General features: G+C 38.5%; 1 protein-coding gene across 13 annotated transcripts in view; it reads right to left on the bottom strand.

The window, feature by feature from the left end:
• Window positions 1-20,106, bottom strand: part of ATE1 (arginyltransferase 1) — a 66,154-nt gene that overhangs the window by 29,819 nt on the left and 16,229 nt on the right. For all 13 annotated transcript variants that reach the window (XM_040071579.1, XM_040071575.1, XM_040071578.1 and 10 more), the window contains exons 8-10: window positions 19,727-19,759; window positions 15,544-15,725; window positions 12,600-12,699 (exon numbers count right to left, since the gene is read on the bottom strand). In XM_040071579.1, the coding sequence (XP_039927513.1) occupies window positions 12,600-12,699; window positions 15,544-15,725; window positions 19,727-19,759 (315 nt within the window). The remainder of the gene's footprint in view (window positions 1-12,599; window positions 12,700-15,543; window positions 15,726-19,726; window positions 19,760-20,106) is intronic.

A 20,106-nucleotide genomic window follows, 5' to 3' on the forward strand; every position in this document is an offset into this window, starting at 1 on the left:
CTCGCTTTACCAGTGTTCCAACCATGTGTTAGAACTTAAACCTTAACAGCAACCAAAGCAACAGCTATCTGCACAAAGGATCAAGGAGTATCTGTACAAAAAATCCAGACCATCAAAACACGTGTGCTTTAAAAGAAGTTTCTTCTATTGTCCCTAAAAATGTTTATTTTCATAGTAAATTTTCATTCATGAAACAAGTATCCTAATTTTAGGTCCATTTTGTTTGTGGAGCGTTGGTTAAACAAGGCTGCTTTGTTTGCTGGGAGAGGGGAATTTGTAAACAAAGGCCCTGTGTTCTCCCAGGAGTCCCTTCTCAGCAGGAGAGCATCCGACCACCTTGGGACCATCCCAGCACGTGGAGCTCCAACCACAGGCTGAGCTGAAGCCATCCCTGCACCAGGCTCAGAACAGACAAAAGCCTGGGGTGCAACAACAGGACAGTTTTGCCACCCCAGGAGAGATGGCTCGTGGTGTCCCAGACTGGAAAAGTGGGAAAGAAGGTTAGTGGGACCACATCCACCTCCAGCCCAAACATCTGTGAGAGGCAACAGCCCCAGCGCTGCAAGAAGCAAAATCCAAACTGCCACCACAGCCCTTGCCAGCTTCCCATCATCCTGGAATCACAGAGCCATGGAATGGTTTGGGTTGGAAAGGACCTCAAAGCTCAGCTCATTCCACCCACCTGCCACAGGCATGGACATCTTCCACTGTCCCAGGCTGCTCCAAACCTTGTTCAACCTGGCCTGGAACTCCCAGGGACGGGGCAGCCACAGCTTCTCTGGGCCATCTCACAGTACAGAATTCCTTCTCAATATCCCATCTATCCCTGCCCTCTGGCAGTGGGAAGCCATTCCCTGTGTCCTCTCACTCCATCTCTTGTCCAAAGTTCCTCTCCAGCTCTCTCGGAGCCCCTTTAGGCACTGGAGGGGGCTCTGAGGTCTCCCCAGAGCCCAGGATATATATTTGGTTCTCCTCTCCCTTTCTTTTTCTCCTTAACACTCCAAACTGAAAACCAGGCTGTAGCTACATTAGTTGTCAGAAAAAATAGTGAACTGAGAGAGCCCCAGGGCTTCAATAAATTCCCTATGAGATCATGCTAGATATAAGAAATTAATGAAAGAATAGGGCCACTAAACAAAAGTAGGAATAAGACACTGAAAACATGGCTGGATAGGGATGTATTGAAGTTTTGTTAAGCTGTTTTGCAGGAAATAATAACTGCCTGAGGACACAATACAGTAAAAATAATTGTATCCTTTCAACATGTTCTTTTTGACATTGACTTGTTTTCAAACTCCTCCTTATGTTATTAAACTCTGTCTCCGTAATTACAAACAAAATATTAAACTTCTAATCCTAGAATTCTTGTCAAGTAAGTTCATTTTTATCATACAAAGCTGAACAAAATGAGATTATAGTGGTAGCAGTCATTCCTTGTGCAGCTTTGCATCCATCATGGCCCTGTAAAACTGCCCAACACTTTTCTTAGTTGGGCAGAACACGTTCCCCATTATGCTTCCATCTGAATTTCTGCCATTTAAGGTACACAAATGTCCACTTGCATGTTTAGCAGACTGTTTAACATTATGTATCCCCAAAGTTCTTTGAGCTGAAACATCAACACTTCAGTTTTCTCTTAATACCAGATGTTTGGAAACTTTGCTTTATAAACACCTTCACATTAAAAAAACAAGTTTGGAGGCAAATGGGCTGGAATTAGTAACTATACTATAGGCTGTGTAAGTCCTGATCATTCCAAAACCCAGAAATTCAAGGATGTATTAAACATGCACCCAAATATAGGATTAGGGGGGTATTAAATTAAAACTGCATTTATAGAAGTCAAGTGCTTTGTTGCCATTTTAACAGCTTACAATCCCTCCTTTTCAGACTTAAAAAGAACTAAAAATTTCCCAGGCAATCACCTTGTTTTATTTTAAAAACAATAAAGCTGCAGCCTGTACTCATGTGCATGCACATCTTGCAGCTTCACGCACTTCCCTGCACTTTTAACACACTTAAAACAGACAGCAAAGCGTTATAAACACTTGTATGCTTAGCATGCATTTTGTCAATATTTATTGGCACAATATAAGTTGAAATGACAAAAGCTTTAATCAGTTTGAGTCAATCGAGATCTGCACATCTGAAGGACAGCAGCCAAAAATGCTGCTAAACATTTCTGCCTCTAAAAATACACTGTAACATCTCTCCACCTTCCTCCCTTTCCCCTGAATGGAAGACGGTTAAAAGCAATCAACAAGCCACACAATTTTAGTCACAAAGGCGAAAATGGAAAGAGCATGAGAAAAAATATTATTAAATAAACCATGGATATGCTGCCTATACTATCACCAAGCACCCCTTGAGAACACTAGCCCTAATAGCTTAAATAAAGAAAGAAAATCAATAGATCAGTGGAACAAAAAGCTCATCTTGTCTTCTGTCCATTCACAGAACAACAGTGCATTTGTGTTGGGACAAAGACAGATTTTGGCTCCTATGTACTTTTGCTCCACAGACCCATTCTTCTTCAATTAATTAACAATGGAGTCATTTTCACACCCTTTTTTTTTTTGTCATCCCATCTCAGTGTTATCTGTAAAAACATTTTTATTCTGAACAAGAAAAAGGGGAGGAAGCAAACAGTATCCTATGCTATTAAAAATTCTACTCCCTTGAAACCCTCCTGGTAAGAATTCCCAAATTATCCAACACATCTAACACAGCAAACAACTACTTTGAACAGTTTCAATCATTCCTTTTCAAAGAGCTCAGTTCTTCAGCTGAGAACAACTAAACAAAATAAAGTTTTTGGCAGTGGTTAATTCTCACAGGACGAGCAGAAACCTCAGGGCAGTTTCCGAAGACACCAAGGGGGGCTTTGGGGTTGTCGATTTTTGTTGTTGTTGTTTTCAATTTGCACTCAAAAAGACAACAACTCATCAAGCTCCCAGGTCTCCACAATAAGGCAACCTTTGAAAGCCTTTGGGAACTGAGTTAATTAGATTAAGAAAAAACTTTAAAGAAGCTGTAACAAAAATATTTCATTCGCCACTGACCCTCCTGCTTGGGGTCCTGCTCTGTGCAGCCTCTCAGGGCCCTCAAGGATTTTTGGGGAAAACTCAGCACCACCCAAGAGCCTTCCTAAACTCCACAAACTTCAAATGCTGTCTCTAATACCAATTAAAGAGAATACAAATCTGTTTTTAAATTACCTGCATCCATATAACCATGGTGGTTACCTCAGGGTAACACAAAATAATGTGCTCCCCTACCAGGGATGGGTGTGAAAAGACAATTAATCACCATAATCTGCAACCCAGTACTATCATAGCCTTGCTCTAGATTTTAATTGTTCATTTCTTACTTTGAGCTGCCACTTCAGGTATTTACTGTAATACTATAAATAATAATTTACTACAGTAAGGGAAGATAAAATTCTTCCAGCCGATCTCCACAAGCACTGGAAGGAGAAACCGTAAAACCCTTTATGCCCTGTCAACTCATTTTAATGCATTTCTCCTGAAAGCAAGAAAAATGCAAGTTTTAATACAGACTTAGCTAAAGCAGAATGGACAGCAGAGCAGAGAAATTCAACAGCATAGACACATTTTCTTTCTTAGCCACATAGTCACGAACCTTGACACTAAAAATAACTCAGCCCACATCCCAATTTAGCCCATTCTGAAAACTTTGTAGTTGCACAATTCCCTTCTCCTCCTTTCCACCCTCTCTCCTTGCCTCCAGAGGATACTATCTTCTTTAGCACAATGAAGGCAGTAATTCATGTTATAGAAACAAATGCTGGGAGCTGACCTCGGCATCTGAAGGCCTAATTTTAGCCACCATTCTCTAGGACAAAAATACATTGGTTGATTAAAATCTTCCAGGCTGCATTTAAATATATATATATATACACAAAAAGCTTAAAAAATGAGACTTGGAGAAAAAAAGGAATTGAGGGGTGGTTTTGGTGGATGGTTGGTAATTGAGGTTTTTAGAGAAGCCCATGAAGAGACATGTTGGTAGCCATCAGGTTTAAGAAGAAGGGTGATGCAAAAACCCCTACAAAATTAAACACAACAACAACGAAATAATAATCTTATTCTTTAGGAAGAAAAGCTTAGGTGAGACATTAAGAAAAAGAATTTCAGTGGGATGACCACTGAAGAACAAGAATATATAAGAATATATATTCTTCTATACTCACACCAAGGCAGAGATGTGCATGAGTGTATCAAGGGAGGCCCTCGGCTCACATCCTACAGGTTTGAAAAGTTAACACAAAAAGAACTGAACCTGTACTGCAGTAAAGGGATGGACTCCACAATCCATGATTCCACTTTTCCCTCCTGGCTCCAAATCACTCACCTCTAGAGGATTCTGGGACCCTCCCATCCAAGCACTGATGCTGAACTTCTTGCAAACTAGACTGTGTTTAACAACAGGCTTGAGGACAAATAACAGAACCTCATTAGTATATTCTGTTCATTAATTATACTTTTACTTGGAGACTCGGTACAGTCGGCAGCTAAACAAACTCAGACAAAGAAAACAATCATTCATAATAATGAATTATCATCTAGATTACAGTAACACTTCACAGGAGTGTACTGTGATACCTCTGTAAAATTAATGAGGTCTTAGTTAAACCAGGCCTCATTAAAATATCTCCCATTAAACCTTTCCTGGAAAATTGGAGAGAAAACATCTCTTGTGTAGATTAACTGGCTTGTCAGCCACCTCCTACTGTAAAGGCCACAAGTGAAATATGGCAGAGCCAGGAAAAGCAGGAGCTCCAGGCTTTCAGACCAAATAAATTCCACTTGACAATATTGCTTAATTAGAGCTAATATAATCAGCAAAACAGCATAAATAAGAGCAGCTGGATTTGGAATTCAATGAGAGAGCCAACACTCTGAGTTGTCACCATCTTCAATAAATGCGGTGCACAGATAAAATGAAACACTTTCAGTGACTTTGGTGACAGATTTGACTTTTCTGTAGGGCACAAGAACTTTAATATTTTGTACAACATCTGAACTGACCTGGCTGTGAACAGCTTCACATAAGGATTGTGTCAGGAAAAGCAAAGAGAATTAACTTCATAAATATGTTTCCACCTTTTTCATCACAGCACTGCACAGTGTCCATCTCTGAATATTCAAATTATCTCACTTTTGGGAATTCTCACAAAGAGACAATTACAAAGACAAAATTCAGAAGTACAGGGTGTTAAGTAGTGTTTGAGGACCATCCAATATGATTAAATCAACAAAACTGAAGTGAAGCAGCACTACATCAATTCATTTGCTTGATAGAAACTTTAAAAATACTCTTAATTCCATGAATTCTTACACTTACTAGCAAGGACAAAAGGATTTGTAGAACTATAATTGGAAAATTCTGAAAAGGGAATTTTGATCTCATTTCTCACATGAAGAAAAAAAATTAAAGACATATGAATTGTGAAATATGTTATTCTCCCTTAAAAAAAAAAAAAAAAAAAGCCACCCAAACAAAATCCACAGCTCTTTCGTTTCTGCATTTCACAATTTACAGTTCTCACTTTAACTGCCAGAGGTTGCCATGGAGTCCTCAAATGAGCTTTCAACTAAGATTTAGTGTAAGTCAGAAATGAGCTGAGTCATGAATTAGAAATGATAAATTTCCACCAGCTACCATCACTCAGAAGATGGTTTGCCTCAGGTTTATTAACATGATCCTGAATAAATCTTCTTAGCAGCTCCTTTTGACAGAGCCAGGCAAGTTACCTCCAGTAAGTCTGAAAACTGCCACTAGCACAGAACTGACCAAGAATTTAACAAACTGTGCCTCTCACTATTGGGCTTTTAAGGTAGGATTTTAGCTGACTTAAATCTTACACAAATTAGCAAAATCACATTTATTAAAGAAAATATATATATAGTGAAGTTGTCGCAAATTAACAAGATTTCTGTAACAAGTAAAAGGTGCAGAACACATCCCTGCTGATGTGAAAATGCAGGTAGTTAATGCCACATTAATCATATTTCTGTTTATTCTTCACAACATTTGGATTGGGAATCTTGAATATACAGAATATTGTTGGTTTTTTTAAGTACCACATGAAAATAGCTTGATCCAAATGAAGCTTATTTTCTCGAGGTGCAATAATGAGAAAGAATTGTTAACTTCAGAGGTCATCTGAGACTTACAGAAAGCATCATCTGCCCCGATAAAAGCCTAGAAATAATACAATCAAACATAAATATTATTTTCACTTCATTTCTGCTACAAAATTCAGTCATCTTAAACTCCATAAACAAATAAAAAGAAATGTGGATTTCTAACATTAGGAACATAAACATTTCTAACACTGGAAAAATAAATCCCCAGGGACATGTTCACTTCTCTCCCAAGGGAGTTCTAACTGACTTTTAAACTGAGTTTTAATGGGGACTTACTTTCTTTAAGTAAGTCCCCATTAAAAATATTTTAGCAGGAGAAATAAAGTGAAGCAAAAAGACATGGATGGGGTCTGTATCTGTTTCTAGAAGAAAAATGGGATTGCAGAAAAATGCTGTGTAAAATTCAGCACAGCCACAACACCTGTACTGAGGAAAAACTTAATAATTTACCAATTATACATAGCAAAAAACAACAGCTTAAGAAAAAAAATAAAGAACAATTGAATGATTGCATTCATTATCTTTACCTGCTACAAAAACATGGAAATAAACACTGATACTGATATTCTGCTTTAAATAATGACATTTTCAGTGGAAATCCCCTGTCAGCATTCAGTTATGGCTGTTGCTATCCAGAATGGAGAATCTCTTTATTCCTGCTTGCTGATGCTCATAATAATGTGGGTTTCACAACCTCTATACAAGTGTCTTGAAGAAAAAAAACCCTAGAAAGTGGCCTCAAACACTTTGTAAGAAGCTGTTAAAAGCAAAGCAGAAAAGGTTTTAAATATTTATTACTAGCAAGACATCAAGAACCAGAGAACTAATAATTTTTCACCCATGGTGTTTTCATTCTGTCCCACATTCTCACAGTTGTTTATTCCAACACTGTAAGTTCCATTTATTTGGTGCAGGCTTTCAGATAAGGAAAGGTGAAAGGAAAAAGCTTTTATAGAAGGAAGAACAAAAGGGAAAATGGTTTTAAAAAAAGCTCTAAGGGACTCTGCAATCCTGAATGCAGCACCTGCCTTCTCACATCCAAAAAACCAGACATCCCTCCTAGTCAAAACACATTTGATAAAATACACACAGAGAGATAAGGACTTCTTGCACCAGATAAATGTTGAAGGAACATTAAAGCAGCTTGATTTTCAGAAGCATTTAACACATGTACATCATGCAAAATCCTTTTGGAAGTCTTGGTCACCCTACAAGACTTCTCAAAATCCCTTTGGGTTTTAATGCCCAAGCTCCAGTAGAATTCAGAGTTGTCTTTCTCCTCAGGCACTAACCCAACCTGTCAGAAGGAGCAGCTGGGGTAAGGGCAGAGCGCTGAAGAAATCCATGTTCAATTTTAGCTGCTGATGCTCATGCAGAGGAGGATCCCAGGGAAGTCCAGGGAGGAAACAGAAGGAAGGAAGGCAGGAGGATAAAAATGATGTGAATAAGACACACACAAAAGCAGGGATTGCCTCCCCACTTGTGCAACTTAGCATTCTCAGGACTTTACTACTGTATGTTTTTGTCTTTATTATTTGCTGTTTGTTTTTAACAGTCCTGCCAAAAACCCAAAACCACTGTGTTGTCGAAACTTTTATTGCTTTGTTAGAGTAAATAATGGTTTTATAATGCAGATACGGCACTTCTTTATTATCAAACGGTGCTGCAAGCAACAGCTTGGCGCTCTATAATAAGTACTGACTTTTCAGGATATTTCATTGACTCCTTATGACCTGTTTACATAAAAAGTTGTTTTGTACTAATTGCAATTCAGATTTATTCCTATAAACTTACAAAATTCATCCTGAAAAAGCCACTAGTTTCAGGGCAACTCCAGTCCTCCAAACTACTCCCAGCTAATAATATTTTCATATTTTAAGGTAAATAGCAATAATACCAATGCGAAAATGAAGCTGAATAAAAAGATGACATACAAAGGTATAAAAACAGCAGCTATTCTTGTGTGGAATTGGTGACACATTTAGCAAATGTGCAAACCACAGAGGATCACATTAAGGCACGTCACATTAAATCTCCTTCCCTCACAAATTTCACTTTACACAGCAAATCCGAGCTTACTGAAAACATTAACTGAATTCCATCGTGAGACATGGTGAAAGAGTCTGGGCAGGGGAAGATGAGCCAGACTCCTGCGGATCTTGTGGATGTGGACACGCAGGCTACCACTGGATGCATTTCACTCCTGCACGAGGAGTGATGCTGAAATTCCTAAAAGCAGCCAAAGAAATTGGCTCTCAAGTGCCATAAAATTCCAGGGGCACCGCTTACAACCACAGTCAGTCCGAGGTATTTAGTTTAAGAATGATTAATCACAGTTGAATCAGGCTTTTGTTTCTCTTCTGACATTTCAGAGCCCTTTCTAGTATTCCATCTATCTGAAGTCTGGCCATGACTTGATACCAAAGGAGACTGTTTGAAATAATTCCATTTACTTTGGCCTGCATGCAAGTCTGGATAAAGGTTTCAGTCAAAACACCTCTTCACATCATAGAATGGTCTTAAAATGGCACACAGAGATAGCACAGCACGAAGACATTAAATCTGCTGTGCACTTCAAAGTGCTCTGAGTTATGTACCAGCATCAGTGGGGTGGCCTCCAGGGAAAGCACATCCCTGACCAAAACAAGGGCTGACCCATGCTCCAACTGCAGGGTTTGCATGCAAATATTGGAGCTGAAAAAGCCTCACAAAAACCAGAATTGTGGAAACTCGCGTAGAAAATGTCACCATCAAATCCCTCCCAGCACAAGAAGAGAAAGGGACTTACGGTCAACAGAGGCCAAATGGCCAATGCAAGGCAGCAAATACACTTATTATCTATACCAGAAACACAACCTCAAAATCTATTTAATGTCACTCACCACGAGACTCAAAATCAGTGTCAAAGGACTGCAATGGAAAGAGCAGAGAGTTCAGAAGTGATCAGAAAATACGAATTTAGTAACATGAAGCCACAGAGCGAAATTTTTTTACTTGAAGGATGCAGGATAAAACAGACAGAATATCAAAAGAAAATCCAAGGTCCTCTCAAGCATTTCTCTGATACGGCTGTTTGCTAATGGTGCTGCTTTTATTTCTGTAATTCCATAAATCTGCTTGTAAATTGCTGCATTTAACTGAAAACATTAACAACAACACAGACAGGACTTAAACACATGAGAAGCAACCCTGAGACCAACCTCATTTTCAAGTAAAATAGTCTCTTATGCTTAAAACTTTATCACACACTCCAAAATGCATTAGGAAAAAGACTTTGCATCATATGACTCCAGGAAAATATTCCAGGAGACTATTTTCCAATGTGAGAACTACCACATCTAACAGAGCCTGAGAAGGTTTCCCATAAGGTCGTGAATTTCTTCAGAGAACAATTCAAATCTTGTATTACCCTAACCTACCCAGAAAAAAATGGAACAAAGCCATTGCTCAGGGTTTTTCACTGGATTTTTCCATATTAACATAACAGGACTACAGGAATCCTTTTGTCTCAATTTAATGTAGATTTTATTTTACCAGTTTGTAAATATTAACCCATACAAGGGAACAAATCTGAGAGAGGCTGGGAACTAAAAGATATCCTAATATTGCAAAGGAGTCCCTTTCCCCCACCTTAAAGTAATTTCACTGGGACTCCACTGTTCCAAAATCACATTGCAATCAGTGTTGGCTGCTGGGGAACAAAAGGAATGGGAACAGTGAGTCAAAAGGGAGCTATATTTTAAAAACCTCTGTAATTATGTCTGATCCATGGGTTAGTTGATACTCTAACCATTCATCTTCCTGCCTGAGAATCCAGAATTCTCCAATTCTCTTGCTGTGCCAGAGGAATCCCAGCTCTAGGATCTGCTTCCAGGACTATCAGGCCTCCAATCTTCCTCTGGATTACACCCCATTCCTATACCAAATTGTACCAGTTGTGGAAAGAAAATCCTTCAGATGAAATGCTCACACTGACTCCCAATAACTACTCCCCAAATCCTGTGCCTTCACTGTAAATAAGTGCCTGTGCTCTCATAAGACACTTCTCATACAGAGAAGTGCTCCTGTGCTCAGCCTCCATTTCTGAACATCCCAGGACAATGAATTTGCAAAGAAATTGACATGAAAAAGGCTAGAAACCCAATGGGTAGCTTTCCAGCTCCTTAATTTTCTTTCCTGCATTCAATTTCCTTACCTGACACCAGTTTAGCATCAGTCACCCACAGCCTGACACTCTTCCACAGCAATGTCCTTAAGGGAAGGGAGCCTCTAACATCTCTATTAAACTGCAATAAAGCAGTCTTCGACACAAAATGCCTCTAAGTCAACCAGGCATTACTGAAATTACTTAATCTGCAAAGTCAGTACTTCCCCACCCTACTTCACCACTCCCAATCACTTCACAAGAGCAGCAGCATCATCCAGGTGCATTTCAGAGCTTAAGCTGATAATTTGGTTCTGGTGTTCTATTTCAGAGAGGGAAAAGTGGAACTACAGAATTAATGTCAATCTGATTTTCAATTCCATTACTTTTATCTTACTTCTGAAACAAATGCATCCAGGAAAAAAAAATTAAAAAACCAGAATAAAGGCCCTTGCAATTCATTTATTAGATTATTGCTGTCCCAGCAGAGAGTTATGTGTGTTTTCTTCTTACCCTCCCCAGTCCCAGCTTTAATTACCTTACACATTGACATATGTAGGTTTCTAGAAGACTAAAATATATATTCTACCAAATCACAGTCATATCAAATAGTCATTAATTCTAAGCTAGGGAAGAAAAAGAGCTTTTGTGAAGGAAACAAAAAGTAAAATCCTCCCACTACATTTTAATCAATTTCCATTATTTAAGAATGAAATCGAGAAGTGTTGTGGGAGTGTTGTATTCTTGATGCAACCATTTTCAAATTGCAGCACAGGCCCAACAAAACATTATAATAAATAATACAAATGTAGAGTGGTTCCTTTAATGCAATGCCTCATGTGTGAGCTTTATTTAATCCATGTACACAAAGTTCATTTTTTTTAGTAAAGCACTACAAGCAGCTGAACCCAAAGTTTCTTAGCCATGACATCTTTCAGAAATGGGATTTTTTTGCCATTATTGCCAGATTTGTTTCTTGAGTGCCCTGGTAAATGACATCTTTACAAGTCTTGAACCATGCAGGTTGTAGAAGAGACAAGGGATGTTCAATTGCAGTGTCTCAACATAAACAAATCACCCCAAACTTTTAAATATCTCCAAAGAATAAAGGAAATAATCAAAACCTTTGGTTCAAGCTGGTGATGTGACAGCCTTTAAAGATGATTCAGATGACAGAAGGCAGTTTTTTCCAACTCACCCATCTTCTTCCACCAAACTTAATATTCTCTTTGTTTGGCCAGCAAATGGACATGAAAATTCAAGTTGGCAAAGGGGACATGGACACACACACACACACACACACACACACACAAAATAACAAAACAAGAGGGATTTGCTCTTTTCAGAAAACTGAATCATCACAGTCACCTGCAGTGTAGGTCATAATCAAGATGAAATTCCTTCCCAACCGTCACTTTAATGAGCCTCACTATTTGAAAGGCAGCTGAAAACACTGCAGATTTTTAGCACATTTTGAGAGGGGGAAAAGAGGAACTGAAAACACTTTGCCTCTTTCTCTAGATTTTGTGAACTTTTTATCTTTCCACATTATTAGCAGATAAAAATGATTATGTGTAAGTGTTCAGCAAATTGCAATAATGTTCAGTACTCTGAAATTGTATCATAATAATATCCAAAAATAGTGATATGTTTAAAGGGAAAAGGTGCCACAATCACAAGAACTAAAACCACAACAGAGACACTCTAAAGCACTGAGGTCTGAACACAGCTGAAGCCAACAGGGGTTATTGTAAATGTTCTGTGGATTCTCCTGATCCTCTCCTCAAAATCTGCTCTGCCCCAAAATCTCTGCCCCAAAATCTCTGCTCACCAAACTTCTCACTGGCTTCATGGGCAGAGAAAGTCCCCAGCCTCAAACAAAAAATAAAGAGTAAAACCCAGCCAAGACCAAGAAGATATCTTATCACTGCCTGGAGTCACTAAGTTACAAATTTGCCAACCTCAAAAAAGGGAGAATTTTAGTGTATTGGAAGAGATACTGTAAACACGAGATAGCCAGGTAACCAAATGACCAACTGTTATCTGACAGCCTTGAAAACCTCTCTCAAGCCAAGATGTAATAAATAGCACATGCAGCTAAATTGGAAAAAAAAAAAAAAAAATCCCTAAGCCAAGTTAAATAGTAACCAGCATTCAAATTTAACCATACAAAGTCTACATTAAAATCCAAAATGACAATTACGAAATATTATGTTACTATGAACACTGTCAAAAGCTTCGAATAACAGCACACTAAGGAAATAAGTGAAAACACACTTTACCTTGTATCTCATTTTCGGGCATGAATGAATGTAGAAACCCATGTAATAAAAACAGAGATCAGGAGCTTTTTCATGAAGCTGTCTAGTAAAAGCAATTTCCCTGTGAGGGGAAAGAAAAGACTAATTACATTTGAATACAATTCTTCAAGCCATTTTACCTCTTCATATTGAAATATTTTACAGCTACCTGGCTTTTAATCTATATAAAGGACTAGACTTCTATAAAATAAAAATTAGGATCATGAACTCCAAACTAATGTTTTTTAAAATTCCAAACATAATAAACTGAAAATTATTACCTGGAAACCTAAAAAACAAATCACCAAAATGCACAACACCATGCCAGGCTTAAAAACACTTTCATTTCTGTGTTTGGTCTGCCAACTGCCTGATTTGAATTGAAATAAAAATGACTAAGATCCTCTGTTTAATATGATTCTTGTCAATATTCGTGTACATTAGAATTCTGCAGAAACTTATTGGTATTCTGGAATTCTACTGGTTAACATGGCTCAGGAAAACATCAGAGTGTTTTTGAAAAATAAGCTTCAAGGATAAGCCTCGTTTGTTCTATCATTTATGCTTCAGCAATTTGCATGTAAAAACATCCACCTTTATGAAACAAAAGGTATTTTTACCCATCCCATGTTAGTTTGCATGACTTTCTCATTTATTGTGAAAGAAAAATGTCAGTGTAGTCCAAAAAAAAGTTTGCTTTTTATTTTACTGGCACAAGGAAAGCACTGCTACTGCAGAGACCGAGCCAGTGCTTCCTCCATAATGATCATTTTTGCAGCATTTCTATCTGTGCAGATTGCTTCTGTAAGAAATTTGATAAAAAATGGATGCTGGTTCTCACTTTCTGTGTCAAAGGGATAAGAAGATGTCCCTGTTCACTGCTGGAGTTGGAAGAGATGATATTTAAAAGGTCTCTTCCAACACAATCTATTCTCTGATCCAAGATATGAGTACATTCATATAGGAAGCATCTACAAACCCTGGAGGCAATTTATCCCTTAAAATTAAATTAGTATTACTCAGTACTTCTTGATTTTTTTTATTCCTTTGGCAAGCCTGGCATTTCCAAGCAGCTTCTTCTCCCCTCATTCTCCACTCACACACCTACATATTTCAAAAGATTCTCAAATCCCATCCTTTCTGCAACTCAGCAGCAGCAGCAATTCTCAGAGTGGCATGAAGTGGAAGTGACAGCAACGCAGTCCAAACTCCTCAGAGTAAAATTGGCAACAGCTTTGAAGGTATCAGATTCCTTTGCAACTTCCCAAGTCCTCCCTAACTCAATGGTTTTTTCCCCCTTTTTGAAAGAAGAACGAGGTTGGCTCCCTCCAGGACTGTTGGGAACTCATTTTTATTGCCTTAAATGCTGCAGAATTTACAAGCTGCTTTTTCACAAGTTGAGCCATGCACGCACAGTGCAGCGACAGAGCTTTAAATTTATTATGTAGAAAATTTAAAATCATTTAAAGAATTCGTAAGCATGGATTATGTCAGTCTATTATTACATAAAGTAATGTGATATGTACAAAAACTAAAAAATAATTCTTAGGAGGACTTAGTAGTTTATATGTTCATCTTGCAAGGACAAAACCCAGTCAATTTTCAAGTATTTAACATTTGTAATGAAATAGTTCTAAAAATCTAGACCATTAAGAGAAAAAAAATCAACTCTTAAGTCATAGGAGTTCCAATGTTTTTCCACATTTGTTAATTCTGATTAATCCCATAAAATTGTCAGATCCTAATCAAAATCCAATCAAATTCAGATTAGACCTCTGAGATATTAAACTGCACGTGGTATATTACTCATAGCAAAGGTTTATGAACTAATTGCGGCAAGAAGTTTCCAAAAAGTGGCGTTTGTGCTTCACACAGTTCAAATCGTGCCATTTACTCAGTCTGGAGGCTGGCACTGAGAAGAGCTGAGAAGGAGCCTCTCAACAGGAGGCCTTGGAGAAAGATCTCACAATTCCAGGGCTCCCTTTGCACCTGACAGGGTGCAGTGCAAATCTCAACAGGTGAAAAGATTCATGCTACAGCTTCTCAGACTTGCAAATAGACATGTCTGGCATGAGGCTCCAACCCAGCTGCTTCATGAGCACCTCCCTGGGAGCACCACATTTGTCTGTGGCCAACTCATTTCATATAAACAAAGTAAAAAAGGTAAGAAAAAAAACAGAGTTACACAAGTATTTCCACTCATTTAGGGTTTGGTGGGGTTTTTTTTTTTCACTTATAGTAACAATGGAATCATAAAATTGCCTATGGAAGAAAAGCAGTAACTTGCAATTCCACATACAAGTTTTATTCACAGTGAAATGCAATACCCACAATTCCTACTGTTTTGCAAGGCCATGTTGGATAGTTAATTTCAGGCTTTAAAATTCATAGGATTACTCTCTCCATCAGGCTTTCTGAAGAGAAAGATAATGAGATTAACATACCTGAAAAATATACTTAGTGCTAGTACAGCAGGAGAGCACTAATTCAGAAGACAACGCTTTTTAGGTACTCTGTTATTTATGATCTCAATGTGCATAAAACTATAAAAGTGATTAATTTCATTTGGTGACTGGGCTAAGAAAAAGGTCAAAGGAAAAATTATTTCTACTCAGAGAAAAAAAAAGGGGCTTCTCCTGCTGAAACCAAGCAGTATTAAATTATTTTCAGGGGCAATAAAAACAAGGGATTTTGTTTCTGCGTGTTTTTTTAACCTGTGAAAGTATTTAGCTAACTAGAAAGATGCATCCCTAGTCAAGGATGGCAATTAAAAATTTACTTGGAAGGCAACCAACCCCTCCACAAGTACTTTGCTAAAGGTAGTGCTACCAGTGTATATTCAGACTAAAAATAAAACCCCACGTTTAGAAACAAGTATCAATTCCTACTGTTCCGTCCAAGCAGATAACAAGAAACGTCCTCTTACCGTAAGGCAGAGTAGACTCCCAAAGATAAGAAAGAGAAGTCTGGGTCGTAGTACAGATAGACCGAGGACACACAGTAGGGCAGGATATCAATGACACCAACAGCAATTATCTTCCCATCCAGCCAGTACTGCTGGTGGAAGGAGCCATAGCCACATTCCGGCCCGTTTGGGGCGTGCTCCGCCTAAGCAACAACAAGAAAGGGATTAACTCCTCCGACAGACTTTGTATGAAAACAGTTTTTATGAGAATTTCAACGCGCAAGGAAGTACTGTGAAAAATGTTGCTGGCCATCTGTATTTAGAAAAAGGAGAAAAGGTGTTTGAAAGGCAGGGAAAACGATGTTGGTTACTGGATCTTTTGTGGCCTTCGCTGTACTCACGGTGGGTATAAGCCACGTGTCATGCATCCCAAACTTGAATCTGAAATAGCTTCTGCCATCCAGCACTTATGGAACTGACAGGACAAACCACAATTCATCAAGCTATTAATGAATTATTACATGCAAACCTGGTGCCTCCAACACTCCCTGTCGCAGCAAGGACCCCCCAGATTCCCTCCTCCACATCCCCAAGCACTGGAAGCACTTTACCCACAGAAACTGAGTTCCTCAAAGGGACCATTAAATTTACTTCAGAGGACTTCAGATTTACTTCATTTATAAAAAAATCCTGAGCAGCTTATTCCTCATATGATTTTTACTCTCTGTAACTAACAAAACATCTTTTATCCAAGGACCTGAAACTGTGTGGCAACAAAATCTGCAGAACCTCTTGTTTGTCAGCCCACGTCAGAGCAAATCCTGCAAGAACACCAAGGGACTGGCTATTGTTGTGTGCTGTGGTTTCGGGTGTGCACTGAAGTTTGACTCTGGATGGGGTAAAGCACCTCGAGCCAGAAACTGATGCTTGAAGTTAAGAAGAAAATGATCTCCCTAATTTAAACTGTATTACACAACCAATTCTGGCACGCCATTTTCTCCCACGTCAAGTTTACTTTAATCCTGAATTCCACTGTGCTCAACTTAATTATCCATCTAGTCATGTTTTTCACTGCATTGCCAGGTCTTCAGAAAACTGCTTCTCACTCAATAAATCTGACAATATTGCCTGCTATTACCAACTGTTTTGCATTACGACAGCAGAAGGTGGGTTTAATCAAGTATTTTGATACAGTAGCCCAGACTGAAGAGATGATAGGCAAGAGAAGTTACTCTAATTGGTACCACATGTGTCAAAAGACATCAATCACGTGAACAAAAATCATTTCAACTGGCTTGCTCAACCAGCAAGTACCAAAATAAAGGCTACATAACAATATGTTTGAATTTTTATATAGTTATATACCTATAAAACCAACTGTGGAGCTACGAATACCCTAAATGTGAAATGATGAAACATTTGAGAGTAGTGAGACATTTGCAGTATGTGAGAACATGAAACTCAGATATAGCATATTAAACTGGGTTTCTCTTGTTCAGGTAAAGCCCACTTATCCAACAGTTATGGTTTCGTTCAGTACCATCAACTTTTCAACAGAGCCCAAAGAAATCACATGGTCAGCGGTAACAGTTTTAAGCAGGGACACAGTCAAGTAAAAGATGTTCTCTAAGGATTTCTCAGCACAGGTTAGGTTCCCCTCTCAGAGTGCAGTCAGCAACAGGAAAGTGAAACATCTCAAAGCCATGAGGAAATGTGGTTGGTAATAGAATACAGACTTGCTTAAAGAAGTTTCAGTTAAAACAGATTTTTCTTTCTTTGTCAAAAATTCATCATATAGGATTTAGTGAATGTTAAAGAAGATAGTCTAAGCCACCATTGAAAAGATTTTCACTGAAAGCAAAGTCTTCTGAAGTTAAACAAATGCTGTGCCTGTGTATGACCCCAAACCTCCAAAGAGCAGCACACGGATTTGGTCACTGGACCTCTGCAAACTGAAGCGTTAACATCAGTTAAAACTTTTGGTAAAGTACAATCTGCAGTTATTTCACTAATGCAGTTACAGTGAAATGTCATGAACATAAGAGAGTCTATGTTCTGGAACAGACATAATGAGCACAGCACTGATTTCAGGCAAAACAGTCAGGGATCTCTGTTACATTAAGCAAATAACATTTTAAAAAGAGTAAGATTTCTCTCCACCTTCAAAAATTCTCATACAATGTAATCCTTTATAATGCTTGTCAGTATTACATTTTCTCCCATTTCTCAATGAATACTTGGCTCCTTTAACTCGATTTCCTGTGCACTATCCAGGCAATTTGACCTGCAACAGGTCTAGAATATGAAACATTTTCCATTTCACACCACTGACATCTCCACTGGGACTGTGTTTGTCAAGGGTGATGTAAAATACACCAGTGACATCAGGGGAGCAAGCCCCACCAAAAAGAGCTTATCTTATCTACCCAAAATTATACACTAGCCCTGGAATCAATCCAGAAGGACCAAAGTATTTAAAATTAACACAGCCAAAACAATGGGCATAAATCACCAGCTCTTTCAAAGAGGTGACTTTGACAACAGTTTTACAAAATTGTCAGTTTAATGCTTAACATCAGTCAAGATGAAAAAAAAAAAAAAAGTTTAAGCAGCAATTAGAGAATAATAAATAATACAACAAAATTATCCCTCGACTGCATAACACCATGGCGCACCCGAGTGCTGAGGCTCCTTCCAGCTGCTCTTCCAGGACAAGATGGAGCAACTTGGGCAGGACAAACACTGAGATGACCATCAGTGATGCTGACACAACTGGCCCACGACATCCCCCTCACTCACTGAGCACCAAAAACAAGGAATCACACCCTGAACAGTCAGGATTTCCCCTGGAACTTTCTTCCAGGGATCCTCCCACCCTGGCAAGAGCCAGGTCCCAGCCCACGGTGTTCTGGCTGTGCCGAACCATTCCCACCATTCCACATTCGCCTGTGTGAACTGGTAAAATGGCAAATGGTTATTTGGTCTCTAAAATGAAAGGATGAATAAAGAAAACCCACCTTAAACAATTCACTTTACATTATGCTGTTTACTGCTAGAAAACTGCCTAGTTTTCTGCTACTTCATATTGTATCTTTTCTTTAAGGCATTTTTTCTGCCAGAGCCCATAGCCAAAACAGAAACTAAACTGAATAATAAAATGAGGAAATAAAAAAGACAGGAAGAGTTTGGCTGTTCATACTATTTGCAGCTAATGATAACATTAAAAACTCCAAAAATTACAAATTGAAAACATGTAAGATTTAAATTTTACTTTAAATTATTTTTGTTCAAAAGAGTAAACAGACTACACACTGCTAGATTTGCTTGTGGCAACTGTTTCAGAATAAAGAATTTCAAGAATCCCTTGGCCTCTGATATATAACCCCTTTTATTTAACTTCATCTAATTGAAGACATCTGTAGTGGTGCCACACAAAATTTAATTCAAGCTTAGAAATGTCAATAAAAAGTGTCTGTAAGAAACAATACGGGTATAAACCTGGCAGGGCAGTGTGCATCAACATCTACGTAGCCATACAAAATTAAGAATATAATGGCAGTCTGCTGCACGAGTTGACGAGGTGATAAAAGCCCTTTTCCTATAAAGTCTAATGAGCTCTATTACTCTTCAGCTTTCAGGAATGCAAAGGCCAGCGGACTCAGCAGAGAAAAGCAACAAACTCTCCACACATGGATTCACTCAAACTGCGACAGATCAAATTACCAGGGTAATTACTATAACCTGACAATTTCATTACAGTCACGCCGTCCCGAGCTCTTTAAGACTAACAAGAAAGACACTGCAAGGAATCCATGGCAGTTTGCTCACTTGAAATGAAGGAACAGCATCCCTCCTCAACTTTTACCTCAGGTTGTAGTCACACACAAGTTTAGCAAGTTATTTAGTAACACATTCTTTTCTTTTCATAGAAATAAATCAAACCCCATGAAAGACACGACCTTTTGTGCTTCTACTTTTTAATGCAGTGCTATGAAATTCAGTGGTAGCTTATTACCCAGCAAAGGAAACCTCAGGCTCCTTTGGAAACACAGCAGAGTCGTCCTTGCTAGTTGGTGAAGACAGGAATTCCGTGCCAGTCACCCTCACCGCCTCTAGTGATGGCATAGAGGACACTCCTACATTCATTACACAAAATAAACTAAATACATTCATTTCAAAACTCCCACCCTGAATGAATACGTACCTCCAGAGGGGAATCACAGAGGAATCGTGTGAACTGCATCGAGGTGGATCCAGCAGTAACACATGCCCAAGAAAACAGCCCAAATATGCAAAGCAGAAAAAGAAAGAAAACTATCAGCAACGTGGTAGGATATATTAATAGTCAAATACACTCTTTCAAATCCATGTCTTTGAAAAGCATCATCAGACTTTGTTTCTGGAAATTGCATTTAAACACTTAAACTCTCACATTCTGTTTAGAAGTACAAACTTATATTAATTAACTATGCAAAGTACTGGCTTTTCTATGAAACAGGAGATGGCTTTAAAAATGTGATGTGGGAGAATTATCAGCCTGTAATACAGGTCTGTTTCTGTGTCCTTCATTTTAAATTACACATT

The sequence above is a fragment of the Hirundo rustica genome, chromosome 8 (genome assembly GCF_015227805.2).
Source record: "Hirundo rustica isolate bHirRus1 chromosome 8, bHirRus1.pri.v3, whole genome shotgun sequence".
NCBI classification, from domain to species: Eukaryota; Metazoa; Chordata; class Aves; order Passeriformes; family Hirundinidae; genus Hirundo; species Hirundo rustica.